The following is a 25321-nucleotide window of genomic DNA, read 5'->3' as shown; positions in this document are numbered from 1 at the left end:
CCGCGGAGAGGTCAAACCGGCTGCCCCAGGACTCCGCGCGCGCGACACTCCGCGGGATCAGAGCAGGGAGAGCCGGCCCGCGCCGAGGGGACCCGGGCAGCCTCGCGGTCGTTTTCTTCCCGCCCTGCAGTGAGCGGACCGGCCGTCAGGGGCAGCAGGGGGCCCAGGCTGGCGGCCAGTGCCTCGTAATGGCTTCTCACGCCCACAGCGCCGGCCTCAGGGCCCTGAACGCGCAGGCCCGGCCTCCCCACTCCGTCTCACCTCGAGGCCAAAACGGGGTCCCAGGGCGAGAAGGCGTGCGCCCAAGGCCGGCGGGGAGGGAGGCGGCAGGTAGAGGCCGCCACCCGTCTGCCAGTGCCGCGCGCCTGTGGCCCAGGGCGGGGGTGGGGGGTGGAACCCAGGGCCTCGGGTCCCCGCCTGGAGCACATGGGCCCTGAGCGCCCGGGCCACGCACGGCTGACAGACGCGCCAAATCTGTGGCAGGACGATCCCTTACCGTGGCGGGCTGAGGAAACCAGCCGGAAGAGGCGCGTGCGGCTGCGCTTCCGGGAGGGCTTCTTGGAGGCTGGCTCGGGCTGAGCGTGGGTGGGATTTCAGTGGCCGGGAGGAGGTGGGGGCCACGCTTCAGGAGCACTGGAACCTCCCAGGCTCTGCCTGCGCGTTCACGGGCTGGCGAGCGGTGGGAGGGAAAGCCAGAGCCGGAGGGCCGGTCAGGCCGCGGGCAGCCCAGGAGCAGGCGCAAAACGCAGGGCCCCGCAAAGGGGGCTCAGACCAGGCGGAAGCCTCAGGAGCCACGTGAGGTGTTGGATTTGCTGAGACCACGTGGTCTGTGGTGTGAATGGGGCCCGAGAGCAGGCGGAAGGGGCTGCGGGGAGCTCGCCGAGGGGAGATGTGGCCGAGGTTCCCCCATCTCAGGTTCCCTGGGACTTGGCAAACCCCGGCCCGTGGAAGGGCGTGCAAATGTTCAACTGAATTGAATGGACTGTGTTAAGGGAAGGGGTGTCCTCAGTTCCTTGTCAGGAGAAAGGATAGCATACAGGGTGGGGCTGTGGTCTGGGGAGAATGGAGACCTAAGAGGCAGAGAGGACAGAAGAGCGTCCAGGTGCCTCTCCTCAGAACTTCCAGACCCATCACCAGGAGAGGGCTGCCAGCCCAGGGAGAGCTGTCCTGAGTCTCTCGTCCCCGCACATGACACCCAAGCCCTGTCTCCACCCACCCACGGACCCTCCCAGCTGTGTTTGGACCTCTCTCACCAGGCTGCCTGGCCCTGCCGGGGCCCCGCAGCAGCCGCGTTTTCCACTGAGCTTGTTTCCCCTCCTGACCTGGACAGGGCAGGACCAGATGTTCTCTGAGGCCCCTTCCAGGGTGATAGGCCAGGGTGGGAGGATGCCCTGTGCTGCAGGGACAGAACATGCTGACCTGGACTGAGGGAGAAACTTGCTTTAATCCTGACCCTTCCAGGCTCATGGCTCCCTTTCAGAAAAGAGGTGCCTTTGTGAGGGGAAAAGGGTATCCAGAGCCACGGCTTCTCTTTGTTCTTCCTCATAAGGCCTCCACTGAATCCAGGCAGCTCTTGGCTGGAGTAGTGAACATCAAGACTACAGGGTGTCAGGAATCCTGGGCCATGGGACCACATGACTTCATGAGAGTTTGCAGGTATCTTCCTTCTTCACCCTCGTATCCTTGGGATCTGAACAGAAGGACCTGCTGTGGACAGTAACAAAGCTACAGAGAGGGAGAAGACCCTCAGGGACCGACTGGGTGAGAAGGGTGTTGAGCCCTGGGACTAGCCCCCACCCTGCACTGAGAAAGAGCCTGAGACCCAGAGGCCAAGGTCACACAGGACATTGGTGGCAGATCTGGAACATCTGGTCCTGTCCTCAGTGGTTCTCAGCCCTCCTAGAGTCCCTGCCTTGGTCCTGCCACAGCAAATAAACTGCCAAACCCCACTGGGAGCCAGGACAGCAGGACTTCCAGTCCCCATCTTCCCTGTCACATCTGGAGACCATCTGGAGGTGATTCATGATCTAGGAAGGTTGGGGTAAGCCATGGCCTTCTGACCTCTCCTCTGGCTTGGGTAATGGACCACCTCAGCCACTGATTTGCTGTGTGACCAGGGGCAGTGCCATCCGTCTCTGGTCTTCAGTTTCTCTATAAGTAAATGAAGGACTTGGACCCCATGGCCCAGGGCACTTCTGGGTCTCTTTGTATGGTCTGGAGCTGCTCACAGGAGCAGGGCCAGATGGTCAGGGGGAAGGACTCTGCTCCCTCCTCTCTGTTCTGGGGGCTCCAGGATCTGCCTCCACCCATATGCAGGTGGGGTGGGGGGAATGTCACTTACACAATGGCCCTGGACACTCTGCTGAGGTCCTATACCATATCAGTAGCTTTCTGACAGGAGTGGCTCCTTTGAGGTACACAAGACAGCATTCCCAGCCAACACGGGCCTCCCGAGCTACAGAGAGCACAACAGCAGGTATGGGGAAAGGGGTGCTGTGGGGATACGCTGTGCATCTATAAGAGGGTCTCTGTGTTTGTCTTGTCAGTGGGAAAGAGGTTGGAGGGCTTCCTATGTGTGACTGTATGCTTGTTTTAAATTTTTACTCCTTAGAGTACTACTGAGACTGAACATCTTCCTTTATTAGTCATTTTTATATCTTCTTAAAAGCTGCTTGCTATTGTCATTTAATTTTCTCATAATTTAAGACCTCTTTGTATGATACTTTTATATCACAAATTTTACAAAGGTATTTCCACTTTTTGTGCTTTATCTTTTAAACTTATTTGGGGTTATTTAAAACAAAAACATAAATATTTCATTTTGAAGTCAATTTATCAATATTTTCCCTCAGGTTGGTTTCTGGCTTTCATCTGATGCTTAGAAAGCTTTTCTCCATAGCATGAAAATAAAAAGATTTACTCATATTTTTTCCTTAAGGAACTCTTTATTGTTTTTCCTCTTTACAAAAGTGATGCATGCTTGTTGTCAAAAGTAAAAGGGCAATAAATTAATTTAGGTAGGTAGTATCTTTATGAGTTTTTCTATCTAAGAACAAGGTATCACTCTCTCTTCCCCCATTTATTTAACTTTCCTTTTGTACCCCTCAGCAGAGATTTATAATTTCTCCACATAGGTCCTAGTAAGTTTATATCTAGAAAATCAACTTTTCTTGATGCTGTTGGGAATGGGATATTTTCTTTCATTATATTTTCTATTGGTTGTTGGTATAAAACAAACTACTTATTTTTGGATGTTATTTTAAAACTGGTTGTCATTCTTGATCTAAAATTGAATAAAATGGAAAAGATTTGTTTCCTTGTGAAGACTCTGCCATATCCATTTCTCTCTCAGGGTTTTCCACCAGCGTGAATCTGAGGATACTTGATCTAGTTCAGCATTAACCTTCACAGTTTTCTACATCCTTATTAGGATTTTCCTTCACTATGGACACTCTGATGCTGACTAAGTTGGAAGCTAAACCTGAAGGCTTTCCCACACACATTACACACATAGGGTTTCTTCCAAGTATGGACAGTCTGATGTATAATACAGTCAGAACTATAGCTGAAGCCTTTGCCACACTCCACACATCTGAAGGGTTTCTCCCCAGTGTGGCTTCTCTGATGCCGAATTAAATGGGCATTAACATGGAAGGCTTTTCCACACTCCTTACATTGAAAGGGTTTCTCTCCAGTATGGATTCTCTGATGTACAATATAGTCAGAACTACAGCTAAATGCTTTCTCACATTCCATACATTTGAATGGTTTCTCCCCAGTGTGTATTCTCTGATGCCTAGTTAGTTTGGCATTGATGCTGAAGGCTTTCCCACATTCCTTACACTGATAAGGTTTTTCTCCAGTGTGGATTCGATGATGATCAAGTAGGTTTCTTTTAGAAGTAAAACATTTCCCACACTCATTACATTCAAAGGGCTTCTCCCCAGTGTGAATCCTCTGGTGCTGCATTAGTTTTGCATTAACGTTGAAGGCCTTTCCACACTCATTACACTCATAGGGCTTCTCCCCTGTGTGGATTCTCAGATGCTGCCGAAGCTGGGAGTTACACCTGAAGGCTTTCCCACACTCTTTACACTCATAGGGTTTCTCACCCGTGTGGATTCTCTGGTGCTGGATTAACTTCCCTTTGACGCCAAAGGCTTTTCCACATTCAGTACACTCATAGGGTTTCTCCCCTGTGTGAATTCTTTGATGCTGAATGAGTTTTGCATTATTACTAAAGGCTTTTCCACACTCCTTACACTGATAGGGTCTCTCTCCAGTGTGGATGCTCTGATGCTGCCTAAGCTGGGAGCTGCACCTGAAGCCTTTCCCACACTCATTACATTCATAAGGTTTCTCTCCAGTGTGGATCCTCTGATGTTGAATTAATTTTGCATTAACATTGAAAGCTTTCCCACAGTCATTACACTCGTAAGGTTTCTCTCCAGTGTGGACTCTCTGATGTGTGATATATGCAGAACTGCAGCTAAAGCCATTCCCACACTCCTTGCACTGATAGGGCCTCTCTCCTGTATGGATTCTCTGATGCCTACTCAGACTCCCATTAACGCTGAAGGCTTTTCCACACACCTTACACTGATAGGGCTTCTCCCCACTGTGGATAGTCTGATGTGTGATATAATGGGAACTGTAACTGAAGCTTTTTCCACACTCTACACATTTGAAGGGCTTCTCCCCACTGTGAAGTCTTTGATGCCAAATTAATTTTGCATTAACGCTAAAGGCTTTGCCACACTCCTTATGCTGATGGGGCTTCTCCCCAGTGTAGCTATCTTGATCCTGATTAAGTTGAGAGTTACACCTAAAGCTTTCCACTAATTCTTCACATTTGAAAGGTCTTTCCCCAGAATTAATTATTTCATGTTGAATAAGTTTTGTGTCAAAGCTGAAGGCTTTCTCCAATCCTGTACACTCAGGGGACTGCTCTCCAGTGGAGATGGTATGACACTGATTCAAGTTTGGACTTTGCCTAAAGAAACACTCCTCCATGGGGCTTATATTGTCTTTCACTGTCCCATCAATGACACTCCTGTTTTCTTTCTCCATACTTCCTACTGAGTGGACTTCCTGCTGTTTCTCTAGAATATAAGTTTCTGAAAAGTCTGTTTCCTGGGAAGAGCTCCTTTGAAGTTCAAATGATGTATTATGTTTTTCTTCATACATTTCCTCTGTCAAATTATTGTCAGTCTGGATATCAATATTTACTATAAAAAACAGAAAACATAAAATATCATGTAAGAACCATGTTAGAAAAAAAAAGAACTGTGATAGAAAGAAAAAAGGATCAGGGTAATCAAGGGTGGGGGGGCTCTTTAAAATCACCAGACTAGGTCAGAGAATCTAACGTTCATCATAAGGTGGAATAACATGCAGCTGTTATAAAATGAAATAAATCTATATGTACTGACATGAAAAGATGTCAAAGACACACTGTTAAGTGGAAAAACAAGTTGAGAAATGGTATGTAGAGTATCTTCCATTTGTGCAAAGGAGAGTAAAAAGGGCTGACATAAACACATATATTTGAATATGCCTAGAAAACTACTGCAAGAATACACAAGAAACTGAGCAAACTGGCACAGGAAGTTTGGGAGACTTCCCCACTGCTCCCACTTTATGCACTTTTTATACTGTTTTGAGCATGTACCAATATTACAAATTTTAAAGTAATGATTTTAAAAGATCACCAGTCTCTAAACCAATAACCAGTAACAAGAAGGTTAAAAGTGACAGCAGTGGAACAAAATTCTAGGTCTTATCTGCCAGATCAGCATTCTTTCCATCACACCATACTTTACTACACTCTTCAGTTTCTATTAATAAAAATGGAAACTGCTTAAGAAGGAGAAGGCACAGAATCCAACAACATGTGGCAACAAGGGATGGCAGGTATTAGCACTAGGAAGCAAATGGGAACAAATCTTGTTTATTTTCTTAGAACTTAAACTCTAGGCTTTCCAAAACTTCTCCTTTAACTCCTTTTTTCTCTACTTCAGAAAGACTTGGTTCAGGCCCATTTGATCCCTTTGATCCCATCTCTTCCCACCCCTCCACAACACTGCAGCATTCTCCTTGCCTTTCCTTCTACCTCTTCCCTCAATCCTAAAATTGGTCACTCCCTAAAATTCTTTCTGTAATCTTATTAGTCTTTCTATAATCCCATAGTCCTAGTAGAACCAATGATCTCTACATTTATTCTCAAATTTCTCAAAATTGGCCCCAAAATGCTTCCTTTATTTTTTCACCTCTCATCTCTCCTCAGCCACATGTAATATGCCCCCTACCCCAGTATTTCATTATAATTGTCCTCAACAGACCCAAATGACCTGGACTTCCCTAGCAACCATTTTCAAAATAATATTGGTCTTTTCCTGATTATAGAAATAATATTCATCTGTAGTATCAGAAACTTACAAAGAAAAAAATTCAAATTACCTGGAAAATTTTTTTAAAAAATCAACTCTGCTGACATGGGTCTTGTGCCCTGTGATTTCCCCTTCTTCCTACCTAGAACCCATTTGATTCCTGACCCCAATTAACCTACATACACTGACTAGATGAATGTTTCTATCCTCACCTGACATCACGATGGGTTGTTCAAAGACTTCAGGACTGTTTGTTGCCTACAGAATGAAATCCAGACTTCTTTGACTAAGAATCTCCACAATATCACTTTCATCCCCCTCTATATGTCAAGCACTTTAAGCTCTCCATTTCCAAAACATGTCTTCCTTGGTCAGTGAACATCTGGTTGAATGATTACAAGGAACAAAAAGCCACTGAAACCATCTTTTAAAAAAAGAGGATTCATCAAAAGGATGCAAGAGTATCTTATGGACCCCAAAGGCAGGAAGTAAAGCTGGGCCTCATGGGAGATGGGAAATCACCTGGCAGCTACTCTGCGTGAGCCAATGAGAACCTCACTATTCAAGAGTGGTCTGGGAACCAGAATCACTGGCATTACCTGGGAACTTAACAGAAATGCAGAAACTTGGCCCTGCCCCAAACTAACTGAATGACAATCTGCACATCTGCAAGATGCCCAGGTGATGCATTTGTTCATATTTTGAGAAGCACCAAATTGATAGCATTACTTCCTCCCACCTTATTTCCTAGAGCTTATTATATATAGCTTTCTCCCCCCCAAATAATAATAATAATAGTAATAATAATAATAAAAACAGAATTTAACTGAGCACACACTATAAGCTAGGCACTTGGTACATGTTATCTCATTTTATCATCAAACCTAGCACCATTACCTCATTTTGTAATTATTATTCCATTTTCAAGGGTGAGAACACTAACTCTTAGAGAATACAGATAACTGACCTGCTCAAAGTCACACAACTAGGAAGTAGCACAGTTGGGATTGGAACTCAGAAAGTCTACTCCAAAGTCTAAGTAAAAAGACTTTTAATTCTGTACCCTTCACATTAAGTGGACAGTGCTTAGAAAGTAGCAAGGACCCAAAAAAAGTACTGAATCCATTCATTTTGTCTGAGAAAGGTAGAATTCCAAAATTAGGATTGAAAATAATTACAATAAAGCATTTGAAAAAAGATCTCTTCTTGGAATTAGAAAGAAATAGCAAACTATGAAAATAGTCAGAAAGGTCTCAACTGTTGCTATCTCTAGAAATCATCAAAAATTATTTAAATGGGGCTTCCCTGGTGGCGCAGTGGTTAAGAATCCACCTGCCAATGTAGGGGATACAGGTTCGAGCCCTGGTCTGGGAGGATCCCACATGCCGAGGAGCAACTAGGCCCGTGTGCCACAGCTACTGAGCCTGAGCTCTGGAGCCTGCAAGCCACAACTACTGAGCCCATGTGCCAAAATTACTGAAGCCCGTGTGCCTAGAGCCTGTGCTCCACAACAAGAGAAGCCACCTTAGTGAGAGGCCTGTGCACCGCAGCCAAGAGTGGCCTCCACTCTCTGCGACTAAAAAAAAGAAAGCCTGCATGCAGCAACAAGGGCCCAACGCAGCCAAAAATTAATTAATTAATTAAAAAAAATTTAAATGTTACTCTGTACGGTTAGCCAATAAATGTGGCACGCTTATATGTTGCTAAAGCTGACTTTCTTCCTAAAGGATTACTTTTTCCAGCATAATGGGCAATGAGTGCCTCCTTACCAGTCCAGAGGCCCTGGGGGCCTGTGCCTGTTCCAGAGGCCAGTGGAGATGGGCCCTCCAGCTCACCTCCTCCCTCCAGCTGTGAGATCACAGTAGGTTTGAGAAGGGGAAATCCTGTTTTGGGGAAAGGAAATAGGAAAGATAGGTGAATGATCTCCCACAGCTGATTTCCTAAACCTCTTCTCAGATTGTGTCAGCAATGGGGAGGGAAGGAAAGAGCCCCAGAGGGTCCCGTGCCTAAGAACTATGGGAAAGTGGCGGGGGGGTGGGAGGAAGAGGCTTGAGAAGATGCGGGAGGAGTTGGGGAGGGCCCAGACTGTGAGACCTCATGCAGGGCAAACAGGGAGATTCTGCCTAAAGGGATAGGTACCATTTTTTGACCAGGGTCTAAAATATTACAAGTACACCGAGATCCTTGGAAACACTCAAGATATCCAGGTAGGGTGAGGGGGAACCTGAAGGTAATGCTGTAGAACAGGAAGTTACTTTTTTTCCACGCTGTGTCCAAAACACAGCCTCTATCGGGTGGATCAAGAGTGCACAACAGTCCCAGTAAAGTCCTATATTGGCCCAAAAAGGGCTTGTGGTTCACCCTTCCCAGCAACCCCGGGTCTAGGGGATTAGGAATCTGCCCCTGAGGTTCCCACTCAGTGAAGGATTACCAGAGGCCCCACCTGCAACCAGTAAGGGGAAAGGAAGCCAGGAAACCCTAATCAGCAGAGTCTGAGTCCCCGGGGGAGAAAGGCCTTACCCAGGGAGGCCACATTCCCATAATTCTCCAGCATCACATCCCTGTACAGAGCCCTCTGTGCAGGGGACAGGCCATCCCACTCCGTCTGGGTGAAGTACACAGCCACGTCCTCAAAGGTCACCGACTTCTGAAACAACAGGTTCCTGCTGCCCTAGGGGCCAATTCCATGGCTCATGCCCTAGGTGAGGGGCAGAGGGCAGTATGAGGGCTTGAGGAGGGGCTTGTGAAGAGCACAAAATTAATAACAGGGGGAAAGATTTGAGAAAAACACTTGGAAGGTAAAGCGTGGAATATCTGACCTGGCTCACAGCAGAGAAACCTCATGCCATATTTCACACTTACAAAGGATGACATAAGTTGAGATGAAAGAAAAACACCTCCCATGACCAAGTTCCCCTAACGCAACTGCTTTCTTTCAGTCAGGCCATGCCCTCACTGGCGGAAGTAGCTCTGGGCCCACCCACAGGCTTTCCCACTTCCTCGCCCTCGCCCTCACCCTCAAACCTCAAGCCGCGCCCAAAGAACAGCCATGGCTTCCATCTCACCCAGCCCCACCTGATTTCTATCATGGACCCCCTACAAAAGGCTGCATAGCCTCTGCTCCAGCGCCTTCAGCAGAGGAAGCTCAGCGCTGCCCAGATCGGCTGGGCACCGTGGAGGTGGAGGGAGGGGTGAGAGCAGGCAGCCCATCCTGCTCGCAAATGGCTCTCGCCAAAAACCCATTTTCTGTTACCCTCTCCCAGTCAAGCCTCATCCTGTCCAACTTCACCCAAGACTTCACTGTCTCTCCAAGGAGGTTTGGGAAAGAAGGGAGGTCAGCCATCTTTTCAGCCGCTCCTCTGCATCACTCGGCGCTCGGCACTCAGCACAGGCTCCACCATCAGGGCTGATGGCCGAGCCGCTCCCAGGCCCACCTCCTCCCCTCCGGGCAGCTGCCACTTCTGGCTGCCCTCGCTCTACCCACCTCGGCCTTCTGTAACAACCTTGGGGACACACTGGCAGCGAGTTGCCTCTCAACTGCTCTCTGCCAGGACCTGTCTTGCTTGATTCTACGGGCCTCCACCCATCAACAATTCTAGTCCAACTTGTGGGCACTTCTGTGAGTCATTCATCGTGTGACTTGGATAAGACAAGAAATTCTTGGTACAAAATTAAATGCCTTCGCTGTCGCCCACCATCCCCTTTTAGCCCACGACTGGTGCCTCCTCCTTAATTCAAACCTCAGCTGGTGTCACCCACCACCATCCGCGAAGGAAAGAAACCTGGGGATTCGTTCCTGACTCCTCCCTCCCCCTTACGCCACCCCAATCTTTTGACTCTTCCTCCTAGAGATTTTTATGTTAAGCATTACTTGAATTGGGTCTCCCTCTTTAGCAACTACTTGCCTTAATGAAGCCTATGTCACCTAGACCAATAGGACTCTTTCTGAAGTGGTCACCTTGCTTTTAAACCTCCCCTCAAAATTAGTCCCCACACAGGCATCAGAAACCTGACCTCGTTAACTTCACTGGCTCCACAGGTGTCATAGGGCTGAACAGTTAAGTCACACAATGACAAGTCACTTCACTCCCCTTTGCCTTTGTTTCTTTTGTGGTAGAATGAACGCAATACAGCGCCTATCTCCCAGGGCGTCTGTCAGGACTGAGTGATACATGTAAAGTGCTTAGTATGGTGCCTGCGGCGTAGTAAGCCTCAAATGGTGTAACTGGAGTTACTGTGACTATGATTATTCCCAAACTGTAGCCCATGGAGGTCCCTGGATGAGCATCAGTGGGGTCCATGAAATCCCTGAAATCGTTTGGAAATTTTCGTTTGCATGTTATTCTGGGGAGAGGATCCAGAGCTCTTATCAGAGACCTAAAGCCTGGCCACTGCACCCCAAGCCCTGAAAGCCTCCCCAGGACACAATGAGACACAGGACTTCCTGTCTTTTTTCCCTCCCTTGATCCCACTCTCCTTATGTCCCCTTCCCCTGGAATTAGAGGCGAAGCCATTCTTTATGTGGATCTGGTCCTGCTAGTCCTCTTTATCTACACCCCCCTCCCTGGAATCCTAGTCCCCTGCTATCTTCTTCCATTCATGGGCAGCTTCCATGTCTCTCATTCACCAAAGCCCTCTGCTGGGGGAGCAAAGCAAACTGGTGTGCAGAAGACTATATTTCTGCCTTCCAGACACTTCTGTCTTGCCTGTCCTGGTCTCTGGCCCCTATCCCTCCATATCATCGCTCTTCCCACAAGCTCCAGTCTGGCAGGCAGAAGCATGGAGGGCCCCTCCAGCTTTCATAGGAAGGCTCACCAGATTCCCTTCTCAGTTTTCTTCAATGTGAAACTGCTCAGAGGAAGAGCTGAAGGACCCACAGCTCACCTGGGGCCAGGCTGTCAGAAGCATGGCTGCCATCACCTGGTCTCCCTCTCAGAGAAGGACTGGAGCTGAGGGAAAACAGGGGGACAGATGTGAGACAAGCCACCCCCACCACGAACAATACAGCCCCTCACAGAAGATCTGAGATGCACGCAGCCAGCATCCAGACAGAAGTGCAAGCAGGAGCTGCCATGGGAAGAAAGGAGCGATCTGTTCACTGGCTCTGTGCCCAGGGCTCCTCCTGGCCATGACACTGACACTGACTGCCACGGACCCTAGGATTTTTACAATTCTGGACACATATCATACACACACACGAGTGTGCATGAAATGCAGGTAGAGTCTAAAGAATAATAAAACAAAGACTCGTGTAGCAACACGATGCTCTAAACGAGCATCCCTCTCTATTATACTGCAAGAGAAGCCAGCTGGACGGGCTGCAGCCCCAGCACATAGGCCTGAGTCAGGCCCCAGGGAGGCACCTCCTGGAGAAAGGGACAGCTGCTCCCTCCCATATGCCCGTTCCCTCACACAGCTGACTGCCCTCAAGAGTCCTGATACCTCTGTAGAGATCTTGGGAGGTTAGGCTCCTGCCCGGCCCAGGTTTACTGTGAGGAAGCTAGGCCACAAGTGAGGTACCGGATGGCTCCTCATACCTTCCAGCCTTCTGATGGCAAAGAAGCCAAGGCTTCAGCTGCCTGAGAGGGGGTCACTATAGCATCCCGTCCCTGGTCCCATGACCCGGCACTCCTTGTTCATTGTATTCAAGACCACATGGACCGGTTATTTTCTAATTTTTAGTGCTCCCAAAGTCAGTCTTGAAATTTTATATTTTCCTAAAATATTGTCTATATCTTCCAGAATTTAAACCTGAGTGTAGAATTATGGGAAACAGTGGCTCATGATTTTTTTCATTTCCTCCATACCTTGAGGTATACCTTGCTTTTCCTACTTCTTCTTTGAATATATATGCTCTCTAGACCTTTTAGCCTTAGTTAATGTTATGGACTGAATGTGTCCCCCCAAAATTCGTATGTTGGAGCCCTAATTTCCAATGTGACTGTATTTGGAGACAGCACCCATGAGGAGGTAATAAGGTTAAACAAGGTAATAATCTGATAGGGCGGGTACCCTAGTAAGAAGAGGAAGAGTCTTCCAGAGCTGTCTCTGCTGTGAGGACACAGTGAAGGCAGCCACCTGCAGCCTCACCAAGAACCACATCGTCTGGTACCTTGATCTTAGACTTCCAGCCTCCAGAACCGTGAGAAATAAATTTCTGTTGTTTAAGCCAGACAGTGTATATTTTGTTATGGCAGCCCAAGCAGACTAATAACATTAGGCTGAACCATGGTTTATCTAGTTTAATGTTTTATTTTCAAAAAACTAGCTTTTCTATTTAGAACACCACTCCCTTTTCTACCTGTTTGTTTGGTTTTATAAAATTAATTAACTTATTTATTTAGTTTTGGCTGCGCTGGGTCTTCGTTGTTGCGCTCAAGCTTTCTCTAGTTGCGGTAAGCAGAGGCTACTCTTCGTTGCGGTGCGTGGGCTTCTCCTTGTGGTGGCTTCTCTTGTTGTGGAGCACGGGCCCTAGGCACACAGGTTTCAGTAGTTGTGGCACACAGGCTCAGTAGTTGTGGCTCACAGGCTCTAGAGCACAGGCTCAGTAGTTGTGGCGCATAGGCTTAATTGCTCCGCGGCATGTGGGATCTTCTCAGACCAGGGCTCAAACCCGTGTCCCCTGCATTGGCAGGCGGATTCTTAACCACTGTGCCACCAGGGAAGCCCCCTCTACTTGTTTTAAATTAAGCTCTGCTTTTTAAAATTTGTTTTTTAGCTCTGTAAGAGACACCTTATGTACCTCACCAAATCCTCTTGTCCACTCTTAGTCCAGTTCCAGAGGCTTTGACCAGCTCTGCACAAGTACAACCTACAAATGCCTCCTCCAGGGTCTACACCACACATGCCTGGCTCCTGCCCTAGGGCTTCTCTGTCCTGTGTGGGACATCTGCGGACACCTGCTGGGTCCTGAAGGATAGGGGAGTTAATGCCTGTGATGCTACCACTGACCAACAGGAGACAGAGGTCAGTGGATAAACGTTTCCCCCTTTAGTCCTCCATGTGGGCAGCCATGAGATTCCAAGGCTCCTCAAAGATCCTGCAAGTCAGAGCACCAGTCGCCTGTGGAGGGGCCAGCCTGACAGCACATCCTTGTATTGGCTGTCCCTCCTTCTCCATTGCACTCTCCTTGTCTTTCACTCTGCCCCTGGGACTACATTCCCAAATAAACTGCCCGCACACAAATCTCTGTCCTATGTTCTGCTTTCGGGGGAAGCTAGACTACAAAAAGCTTTTTTCTACCTTCTTGAGGCTACATGATTCATTCATTTTCATTCTTGCTGTGTAGCAATCTAAACCTATAAATGTTCCTCTGAATACATTATTCCCTACATTCCAGAGGCTTTTCATATTTCATGTTTTAATTACTATTTTATAACTCGTCAGCAACTGTGTTTTGTCTCTGGACAAAGAACTGTTCAGGATAATTTGTTGTTGTTAATTTATTCTCTGGCTTTATTGCATGGTGTTTAAGTAACCTGATCTATTTACTTCTGCTTTACAGATTTTTAAAGGTTTTCTTTTGTGGCTACAGTGTCCATTTTAAAAATATTCCATGGATGCTTAAAAAGAAAACTTATTCCAACATGGATGGACCTAGAGATTATCATACTAAGTGACGTAAGTCAGAAAGAGAAAGACAAATACCATATTATATCACTTATATGTGGAATCTAAAGTATGACACAAATGAATTTATCTGTGAAAGAGAAACACAGACATAGAAAACAGATTTGTGGTTGCCAAGGGGGAGGGCGGTGGGGGAGGGATGGACTGGGAGTTTGGGACTAGGAGATGCAAACTATTATATGTAGAATGGATAAACAACAAGGTCCTACTTTATAGCACAGGGACCTATATTCAATATCCTGTGATAAACCATAATGGAAAAGAATATGAAAAAGAATGTGTGTATATATATGTGCATATACCTATATAAATGAATTACTTTTGTGTACAGTAGAAATTAACACAACATTGTAAATCAACTATACTCCAATAAAATAAATTAAAAAAAGAAAACTTATCCTGTGATGGAAGAACATATAATCTATCTGAATCTAATAAATCAACTCTACCAACTTTATTATATAGATTTTTCTCCATAACCCATGATTACTTTTACCTAATTGTTTAGAGAGCCAGTAAAGAGTGAACTCTCACAAAACACTGAGCCCTTATGTATCATGGGAAAAGCCTTTCAAATCTTTAAGAAATGAATAATTCTAACACTATTTAAACTGTAGCAGAGAACAGCAAAATAAGTTTCCCAGACCTTTTTATGATGCCAGCAAAATATGGATACAAAAACCATAAACTAGTATCATTTATGAATACTGATGCAAAAATCCTAAATATTGAGGACTAGACTCCAGTAGTTCCTTAATGTGACATATCATGACTAAGAGGGATCATCCTATGAATGCAAGTAAAGTTCAATATTAGCACAGATTGTACTTTCCACATTAATAAATCAAAGAAAAACATACTCTCCATCTCAGTGGATGTCAAAGGTGTTGGATAAATTCAATATTCATGCCTAAATTTTAAAACTTATACCCTAGGGAAACTCTCATATGTAGGTGATATACATACAAAATTATTATCAGCAGTATTTTAATAGCAAAAAATTGGAAACAACTCACATGTCCACTGAGAATACACAAATAAGCTGTCATGCCATTTTTACAATGGAACATTACCCAGTAGCAAAAACGAATGACTCACAGCTACACACAAAATATGGATGAATTTAGGAACATTAATATTGAGTTATGCAAGTCCCAGAAGACTACAGACACCATGATGCCATCTTCATAAAGCTCAAAAACAAAATTAATCATATTATTTACATAATATGATTTACATACACATATCATTACATACACAATTGTGTATTTACATACACAATCATATTATTTACATACACATGTATATATGATAAAATTATTTTTAAAAATATGATTAACACAAATATGATATGTGTTATCAAAAATATGATTAACACAAAATTCAAGAGAGTTGTTACCTCTAGGGGTGAGAATGTGGGAACTGGGTTGGGGAGGAGCACACAGATGCAGCCGTATGGGCAGTGCTCTTCTTAATGGTGTGGTGTGTTTAATGCGTGCTCACATTACCACTATGCTCCATAAATGCCATGCTAGATGCATAACATTTAAAATATACATACTTATCTCTATGATATGAAATGATTTTCAGTGTGCAAAAGGTAGTGTGCTATCTTCTGTGTAAGAAAAAAAGGGAGTATAAGAAAATACATGTGTATCTGGTGATTTGTGCAAAAAGAAACAGAAGGAAAAACAAGAAACTAAGGAGAATAGGGGCCTCAGGTGTGGATGGGAAGTAGGTGAAAGGAAGCTGGGAACTGAAACAGGATGGAAGGAAACAGTGCAGAAGGGATGGGGAGGAAATGATACTTCCCTGTGCCTTTTTGTTCTGACTTTCATAACCACAGTAATGTTTCACATATCTATACCTGTATCTATCTATCTATCTATACATATGTATAAAAATCAACCAACCAGAATGGGATGGGGGGGTGACGACGTCCAAAAAATACAAACAACAGTAAATAAGCCTAACTATACCACAGCATAACCACAGTGAAGTGATGGGAAAGAAAAGAACTAAGTAACTCTGCAAAACAGTATTTTAACTAAATTCTCTAAGGCTAAAAAGACCTGTAGCCAAAGACTTCTTGAGGTTGCATGATTTTTAAAATCTATTTTCATTCTTTCCTATTTGGCAATTAAAACCTATAAGGCCACAAAATTTCCTCTGAATACACTACTAGCCACACTTCATGTTTTCGTTACTGTTTTATAGTATTTTTTTTTTGTAAACTTGCTTTCATGACGGTATGAATGAGTCATTCTGGAACTTTTTGTGTATTCTAGGACTAAGCAAATCAGTATATTCTACATTGTAGAAATCATTCCCAGGTCATTGTCATCCCACCGCCCAAGAGAAGTTGGGCCGGGTTACCTTTTGGAACTGACACGGCTCCTGCAGACAGTGCCCTCAAAAGTCGGGCTTCTTCTGTAGCCTGGAGGGGCTCTGCTTTTTCTGCTCCCCCACTGGCCTCGATTCACACCCTGAGTTAGGAGGGCGGGGCGCAAACAGTCCATACTTGAAATGCATTAAACGTGCAGGTAAAAGCCCCTGCACGACCTCATTATGTCAAAAGACTCATATCACCTCAGGCCGCTTCACCCCTGCAAATATTCTAACCCCCGGCTGCTCCAACACAAGTTCCCAAAAGGCGAGCAGCATCTTCCCCAAAGTGCTAAATGCTCGGGGCTTCGTGGCTGTGGCAGTAACCCGGGCTTCGCCTTCCACGAGAAAGAACGTCATCGGCCACCAAGTCCAAAGCGGGAGTCGAGGAGGGGAGAAGAGGACCCCTCCGGCAGGAAACCCACCGCCAACGCAGGGGGAAGGAGCGTCCCTGCCGCACCCAGAGCCTCGGAACCAGGCACCGCCCCCGCCTCCCGCAGCCCGTACTCACCTCCAAAGCGGGCTGCTCGGCGGCGGGCGGCCGGAAGTGCGTCACCAGGCCCCGGCCGAGCCTCTCTAGGAGCAGCTTCGCTCCTTCTCGGCGGTGCTCTGGCCCCGCCCCCTGCAACCGAAGCCCTGGTACTCCGAAGCCTGGCACCCTTCTCCCCGATGCGGGTCGCAACGAGGAAGCAGTTGCTCCTTGCGGTGAGCTAGGGAAGACAAGAATGCGGCGAGCACTGGGCCCAAACCAGGGGTGGCGCCGGGGATTTGTATCTTAGTAAAGCTGCCGTGCAACCAGATTTGGGAGTTTCCGGACTGGACGCCTGGATCGCATGCTGTCAAACCCAAGTCCCCCTTTCTGGAACAAATATTTCCTAATGACCAGCATACTCTCCTGTCATGAAACTCATAGGTAATGGCTTAGAAGATCATAGACAGTATAAACAACCTGCATTATAAAAAGTAATGTTAAAAAAAAAGTAATGTTATGTGCTAACATTTATGTAATAAAGGAGAAATAAAAGGAAAATTATAATTTAAAATATATATTTCAGAACGTATAGGTTTGGTCGTGACTGGTAGAGGAGACCTAATAAGTGGTCAGATCATTTGCTCTACACATAGAAAGTGCCTGAATGCCACAGTGCTGTATCTCATATTGGTATTTCAAAAATCACAAGTTGTTATCCAAAATGGTGAGCACAGGGACTTCCCTGGCGGTCCAGTGGTTAGAACTCAGCGCATCCAAGCTGCAGGGGGCACGGCACGGATTTGATCCCTGGTCCAGGAAGTAAGATCCTGCAAGATGGGCATAAATGGAAAAAAAAAAAAATGGTGATCACAGAATCTTCTCTTGATTATACAGTAGTTATATTTCTGGAGACTCAGTTATGTTAAAACTGTGCAAAGATACACTGCGTTCATCTTGATTTTTTTTAAAAAAAGTTCTAGATTCAGGTAATTTATAAACAGTTTTTACCTATGTGAATGTTCAGCAAGACATATGAAAGTCTGTGAAAACTTTTTCAATAGACAGGTCTGTCTTGTGCATTGCAGGATTTGTGGTACTCCTGGCTCCCATCCAACACCCCCAAATCTTGTGACAAAAATGGCCCCGTAAAATTCCAAAATGAGGCCTGGGGGAGGGGGACAGCACCAAAAGCCACTGGATTGACCACCCTTAAGTTCCCTCCCAACCGTGACCGAGCTGGCCCTTGTTCTTTCAGCTCTGATCCCTCAGTGCTGCTGTACTGGAAGGTGGCCAGCCCTCACTCTCTTCCAGCCTCTTAGCACTCCCATTCTCCTCTCAACTTCAGCCCCACTTGCTGAACATGCTGTTCTCTAAACCTAGAATGTACTTCCCATTCTCACCTTCTGTCTTGACTGTTACTTGAAGCCTCAGCTCATATCCCATTTACCGTGGGAAGCTAGTCTTCCCTGACCACCCAGAATAAGGCAGGTCCCCAGTCACATGCCAACATCACCCTGTACTTTTCAGTACATGGCACATGTGTAATTATTCAATGGTGACAGTTTATTTAAATCTCTGTTTTCTCTCATCCCTCCAGGGAGCAGGAACTATATCTATCTTGTTCAACACCATTGTCCTCAGCTAGAACACAAGGCCTGGCACAAAGGAGGTGTACGATAAACGTTGGTTGCTGACATAATCCAAAGGCTTCAGTCCCAACTCCTGGGTAGAAGCTTTCTTTATTTCTGTGCCACTAGAGGTAGGATACGTCTTATGCCTGGGATCATGACACTGACCAGGAACTCATCTCTGCTTTGCCCTGACTCTGATCATCACTGTTGCCCAAAATGAGCACTTTACATGGCTCATCTCCTTCAGATGGGAAAGTGGTCTCATGATTGGGCACAGCGATAGCTGGGGATTACATTGCTCTTGGCAAGAACTGCTGTTTCCACTTCTTCCTAGATTCACAAAGCAGACCTTTAGCTAGGAATGAGGACTCGTCTAAAGAAATAAGGAATTAGATCACAGTGTCACAGAAATGATGGCCCCAAGTGTTGGATCATAAACCAGTTGCCTAATTTTACACACAAAAAATAAGTCCTCCTAAATAATCATGAATCTTCTACTACTAAGAGTGCTAGGACAGGTGCATGCCAAGTTTCTAAGGCTCTACAGAAGGCCTGCAGAGGCAGAGACCACTCCTCGTTTGCCAGCCTCTGTTCTTCCCTAACAGAATCTCTAGCAAGGCAAAGACAGTCCAGAAAAAATAACACACTTCCCAGCCCCCTTTATAGCAAAGTGTGGACATGTGAGTAACTTCTGGCAAATGGGCTGTAAGAAAAAGCAATGCTTTGGTCTTAAAGAGTCGAGGCATGCTCTCCCTTGCCCCTCAGCCAGGGAATGCTGGCAGGGGTGTGAGCATCTTGGACTATGAATGAGGATGTGGTCCCTGAAGATGACAGAGCAGCCAGAAGGAAGAGTCATGGAGCTGCTATATCAGCCCTAGCAGCCCAAATCCTAGCTAATACCCTTAGAAATAAGGACTGGTGAAAAGAATCACACAATAGTTCAGTGTTCTGCAAGTCCATCTCTATACTGGGCCTATAGCCACTTTTTTTCACACTCAGATCTAAGGCTTATTCTCCTGGACCCTCTGTCCTCGAAATCCCAGGGCTTCCCCAGAGCCCTTCCTCCCTGCCTGCTAGGGGAAACTGACGGTCTTCTCACATTAAAAAATCTCTTTTGGTGTTTCCAGTTTTAAGATGACAGAGTAAAGATGGTTCTGCCTGTGTCTCCTCTTGAAAATTGTGGGAAAGAAATAAGAGCCTGGTTGGGGTTCATTCCAAGAGTTCAAGGATGTTTCAATATTATAAAATCTTCCTTTATTTATTGATATTGTGAATTAACTTAGCAGATCATTCAACTTACTATGTGGAGAAATATAGTCACATGCCCGGTTTTATGTCAGGTCCCCTGGCTTTACATCAGGTGCCCCAACTTTATGTCATGTGCCCTGGTTGGTGTTTTTTGTTTCTTGTTTTTTTAAATAAAACTATTATTATTTGTGGTTAACCAGAATATGTAGATGAAAAAAATAGTCAAAAGGATCTACATACAAGCTAATAGAATTAGTAAATTATTTTAGCTAGGTAGGTCCCTGGGTAGATCAATAAACAAAAATTGTATTTCCATGTACTTACAACAAAAGAATTTGCAAATGAATTTGAAAATGAATTCCATTGTAAGAGCATGAAAAAATATTAAATACCTAAGCATATAAGTATATCCCCCTTATCTGTGGAGGATATATTTTAAGACCCCCCCAGTGGATGCCTGAAATTAAGGATAGTACTGGACACTATGTATAAAGTTTTTCCTATACATACATACTTATGATAAAGTTTAGCTTATAAATTAGTCACAGTAAGAGATTAACAACAATAACTAATAGTAAAATAGAACAATTATAACAATATACTGTAATAAAAGTTATGTGAAAGTGCCCTCTCTCTCTAAATATTTTATTATACAAATTTAATGCCTTTTCCATCTTTTAAGTAAGCACTTATCACACACTGTGGCCGTATCTTTTGCAGCTTGAGGTTCAGCAAAACTAGCACAAATTTCTTTTTCTTTCTTCACAATTTCATAGAACATTTGTTCTTACTAGATGTTAGCAACCTCAGCATAGGATTTTTTTTTTCCTTTACTAAGTCAAGAGCTCTCACCTTTTCACTTAAAGGAAGAACTTTATGGCTTCTCTTTGACATATCCGAATTGCCAGCATCTCTACTCTTGCACTTTGGGGCCATTATTAAGTAAAATAAGGCTTCCTTGAACACAAGCACTGTGATGCTGTAGTAACCAAGCAGGACCTATGGGGTCTTCCCCGGAAAGACCCCTCCCCCCGAGTCCTCTGCTTTGGGTCCTCTGTGAAGTACCTAGCTAACAGTATCTGACGCACATTCCCGAGTTGTTTTACAGATGCTAAAACCACCACTAAATGGATGAAGTTAACTACTTGATGACCATGATGAGCACGTAGCCCCCAGACTGACAGGAGCCTCAGTATTGATAATGTTAACCCCTGTGACACCGCCCTCTTACCTCACATCAACCAATCAGAGAATTGTGTCCGAGCTGATCACCTACCCTGGGATTCCCCTTCCTCAACTTGCCTTTTAAAATGCTCCCTGAAACCCACGGAGGAGTTCAGGTGTTTTTGAACATTAGCTGTCCTGGACTCCTTGTCTGATGCCTTACAATAAACACTACACTTTCCTTCACCATAACCCGGTGTCAAGTAGATTGGTTTTACTGTCCGTGGGCAAGTGGACCCAAGTGTGGTTCAGTAACACAGTGACAGTCGATTTGATAACTATGACGGCTGCTAGCTGAATAACGGCTGGGACAGAGCAGAGGGCGTGAGATTTCATCACGCTACTCAGAAAGGCTCACAATTTAAAATTTATGGATTGTTTATTTCTGGAATTTTCCATTTAATATTTTCAGACTGCGGTTTGGTGCTCTGGTTTTGCATAAATCTCGTCTGTATTACTTAAAATGGCTCAGCATCCTGAAAATTGACCCTGGTGAATTTTAGGGTTTAACTTGCTAGCCACTTGATCTCAAATCCCTGGATTGACGTTGAGTGTCTCCTAATAGTCTGCAGTCATGTGTCAGTTTTATATTGAAGCAAACATCAAACGTCACTTAGTTATGGTATTTGGAGCTTGCTTACTCATAGCATTAAAAATAATTTCAGAGAACTTAACTGAAAATAATAAGACACTACCAAATAAAAATAAATCATGACTAGCTTGTTACCAGGGAAATAAAAATATGGGTCTATAAAACTGAGGCTGGGGCTTCCCTGGTGGCGCAGTGGTTGAGAGTCCGCCTGCCGATGCAGGGGACACGGGTTCGTGCCCCGGTCTGGGAAGATCCCACATGCCGCGGAGCGGCTGGGCCTGTGGGCCATGGCCGCTGAGCCTGCGCGTCCGGAGCCTGTGCTCTGCAACGGGAGAGGCCACAATAGTGAGAGGCCTCCTTACCGCAAAAAAAAAAAAAAAAAAACTGAGGCTGCCTCCAGGGGACACCTCTACACCACCTGGCTCTGGCCTATGCTTTCAGCCCCACAGCACTGTTTATATTTGCAAGTTTTAAAATCTTCTGCCTGAGGGTCTGGCTTCCAATCAGCCTGAATCTAGGTTCTGACTGAGATTCCCCAGCTTTGGAACACCGACTGGTCTTAGCACACCCTCATCTACTACGAGCTATTGAAAATAAAATAGGCTGCTTGGACAATCACTGAGGTTTGAGAGACAACAAGAGTGAGGCAGGATTGAACGGTCAGGCCCATCTCCTGCAGGAGGCCACTGCTTTAAGTCTGGCTGCTTTATCTAATGCATAGAAACCAACAGAGAGTCAAGCAAAACGAAGAAACAAAAGAATATGTTCCAAACAAAAGAACAAGACAAAACCTCAGAACCAAACCTTAATGAAGGTACTTATTGGACTGAAATAGACCTGTTCAAAACACAAAAAATTATTGAAGCACAAGCATTTGTGTGGTTCTGGATTAGATACTAATTTGGACAACCAGCTATAAAACACATAATTGGAACATTTGGAAATTTTATATCATGTTTCAGGTATTAGGTGAGATAAAATTTATTGATGTGTAGAGACCAAGATAGTCAACTGAAAAAAGCATATTATTGTACAATGTGTATGATCTCTATAGTTAAAAATATAATATTACAGAGGTTTATTAGGGCAGTGAAAATGCTGTCTATGATACTGTCATGGTGGATACATGTCATTATACATTTGTCCAAACCCATAGAATGTACAACACCCAGAACAGACTCTAATGTAAAGTATGGATTTTGGTTGATAATGATGTGTCAATGTAGATTCATTAGCTGTAACAAATGTGCAAAATCTCTGTTTCTTCTCAATTTTTCTGTGAACCTAAAACTGCTCAAAAAAATCCTTTAAAAATATAGATACATAAACTTCCCTGGTGGTGCAGTGGTTGAGAATCCGCATGCCAATGCAGGGGACACGGGTTCGATATCTGGTTCGGGAAGATCCCACATGCCACAGAGCAACTAAGCCCATGGGCCACAACTACTGAGCCTGCACTCTAGAGCCCATGTGCCACAACTACTGAGCCCCTGTGCTACAACTACTGAAGCCCGTGCACCTAGAGCCCGTGCTCCACAGCAAGAGAAGCCACTGCAATAAGAAGCCTGCGCACCACGACAAAGAGTAGCCCCGACTCACCGCAACTAGAGAAAGCCCGCACACAGCAATGAAGACCCAATGCAGCCAAAAATAAATAAATAAAATAAATAAATTTATTAAAAAAAGAAAAAGAAAAGAAAACGGACCAGAAGAACTGTTCCCATGCACAATGGATGGCGTCTGTGAAAAGAAACACCTGTTTATTTGGATGCTATTTCTTTATCAAGGTGCTTATTCACTGATCCTTCTTCTAGGAAGCATGCTAAACATATTATGCCAACATATTACATCAGCACAGGAGCTGAGAAGCCAGTTGAACGTTTCTCTGACCAAAAATATCACATTTTCAAGGCAAACATCTCACCTGTGTGTGGGAAGAGGTGGGACTCTGCTTCCAGGCGATACCTATGTATTTTAGTTTGCTTGGGCTGAATTTACAAATACCACAGGCTGGGTGGCTTCCACAAAGAAGTTTTTCTCTCAAGTCTGGAAGCTGGAAGTCTGAGATCAAGGTGTCAGAAGGGTTGGGGAATTCCCTGGCAGTCCAGTGGTTAGGACTCTTCGCTTCCACTGCAGGGGCCACGAATTCGATCCCTGATCAGGAACTACGATCCCACATGCCACGTGGCATGGCCAAAAAAAAAAAGGTGTCAGCAGGGTTGATTTCTTCTGAGGTCCCTCTCCTTGGCTCGAAGATGGCAACCTTCTCCCTGTATCCTAACATGGTCTTTTCTCTGTACATGCCTGTGTCCTAATTTCTTCTTCTTAATTGAGTTAGGACCCATCCCAATGACCTCATTTTAAGTAAATTACACCTTTTAAAGCCCTATCTCCAAATACAGTCACATTCTGAGGTACTGGGGGTTAAGATTTCAACATGTGAATTTTAGGAGATCTAATTCGGATCATAAGACTGTTTGGATACTCATGCTTCCTCATCTCTCTACCATATTCTGAGCAGATTGGGTATTTTGCAGCCAAGACATCAATCACAGTAGTCCCATTTCTCAGAAGCCACATGAATGACTTACAAAGCTGACGATTTTCTGCTGAAAGCCAGAAGACCTAAGGAGAGAAAGATTTTGACTACAAAATAAAGATCTCAGTTTTCTAAGCTCTTATGTGACATAAATATGAATTGAGAAAATACCCCAAACTAGAATCATAATAACAGGAATAATAGTGACCCTCACAGGGGACCAGAGGATGTCCTGACTGTGACGATGACATCCAGTGGTCAGATAACAGGATGTGATGACATTCTGAGTGTGACCTCGGGGGCTACAGGTTAGAGGACAGGATGTGAGGATGTCCTGGGTGTGACCAAGGTGTATGAATGTCCCCTCCCTCCTGTCACAGCCCAGGTCTGAATGTCCCTCCTCCCGTCACAGCCCAGGGTCTGTGTGTCCCCTCCCTCCCGTCACAGCCAAGGGTCTGAGTGTCCCCTCCCTTCTGTCACAGCCCATTGCCTTTCGACAATATTGAAGGTGACCTAAGGTCCAGAAATCCCCTCACCCTCTGAGTCTGGGAAATGGCTTCCTGAAAAGACCCCTCCCCACAAAGACTCTGCTGAGACTCAGGAGCCCCCCTTTCCTGACCAGGCCACACAGACCCAGTCCCTCCCCGGGCTCATCAGCCAGGAGCTGACCCGCTCCTTCCCAGGATCTGTGAGAACAAGGGCTGGTGACCCACGCGTCCCCCTCCTCCCCGGCCCGAACTGCAGCCGCCGGGTCAGAAGCCCTGCTCAGGGCACCTCCTGAGTCGGGGTCCTTGATCCATGTGCCGTCAGGCCACATTTCGTGCCAACCCCTCGCCTGGGTCTTTATACTTGTGTTTATTTACTCCTCTCCACGGAGAAACCGCCTTTGCCCCAACTCTCCAGATGCTTCCAGACCTTGTCTCTTTTCCTCCAGATTATCAGTCTCAAGAGTTACCTGTCACCACTCACAGTCCCTGCAGAGCCCAGAGATTTCTCCTTGAAGGAAAGGTTCTGGAGAAATCGGAGGGTTAAATAAGGAGTGCAGCCATTTCCCACCTGGTGCTGATGCCCAAGAGGGTGAAGAGAATGAGTGTTTTGTTAACGCAAGTTATTGTGTCCGACACACAGTGAGGTCAAACAAACTGAAACATTGGAGTTTGGAGCAGAGAAAGGTTTATTGCAAGGCCATGCAAGGAGTCGAGGCGGCTCACG

General features: G+C 45.5%; 1 protein-coding gene and 1 long non-coding RNA gene across 7 annotated transcripts; one reads left to right on the top strand and one right to left on the bottom strand.

The window, feature by feature from the left end:
• Positions 1-2925: 2925 nt before the first annotated feature.
• Positions 2926-16931, bottom strand: ZNF23 (zinc finger protein 23). 6 transcript variants are annotated; one of them, XM_060130894.1, is made up of 6 exons: positions 16915-16931; positions 16395-16504; positions 11274-11338; positions 8910-9036; positions 8159-8272; positions 2926-5228 (listed from the first exon to the last, which is right to left on the bottom strand). In XM_060130894.1, exons 3-6 carry the CDS (start codon positions 11304-11306, stop codon positions 3427-3429), a joined length of 2076 nt encoding a protein of 691 aa, XP_059986877.1. In that variant the 5' UTR covers positions 11307-11338; positions 16395-16504; positions 16915-16931; the 3' UTR covers positions 2926-3426. The 6 variants fall into 6 exon arrangements, with proteins under 6 accessions (XP_059986877.1, XP_059986876.1, XP_059986878.1 ...); XM_060130893.1 differs by lacking the exon at positions 16915-16931 and having other exon boundaries at positions 16395-16841; XM_060130895.1 differs by lacking the exon at positions 16915-16931 and having other exon boundaries at positions 8910-9087; positions 11205-11338; positions 16395-16839.
• A 93-nt stretch (positions 16932-17024) lies between these two features.
• On the top strand, positions 17025-21159 carry LOC132509642 (uncharacterized). The gene is made up of 3 exons (XR_009537094.1): positions 17025-17316; positions 18473-18634; positions 20863-21159. It is a non-coding gene; the product is annotated as an uncharacterized LOC132509642 (long non-coding RNA).
• The last annotated feature ends 4162 nt before the right edge of the window (positions 21160-25321 follow it).

This window comes from Lagenorhynchus albirostris, chromosome 19 (assembly GCF_949774975.1).
Source record: "Lagenorhynchus albirostris chromosome 19, mLagAlb1.1, whole genome shotgun sequence".
Taxonomy (NCBI): Eukaryota; Metazoa; Chordata; class Mammalia; order Artiodactyla; family Delphinidae; genus Lagenorhynchus; species Lagenorhynchus albirostris.
The sequence above is the reverse complement of the archived record's forward strand: the minus strand, read 5'-3'. Positions and strand labels throughout refer to the sequence as shown.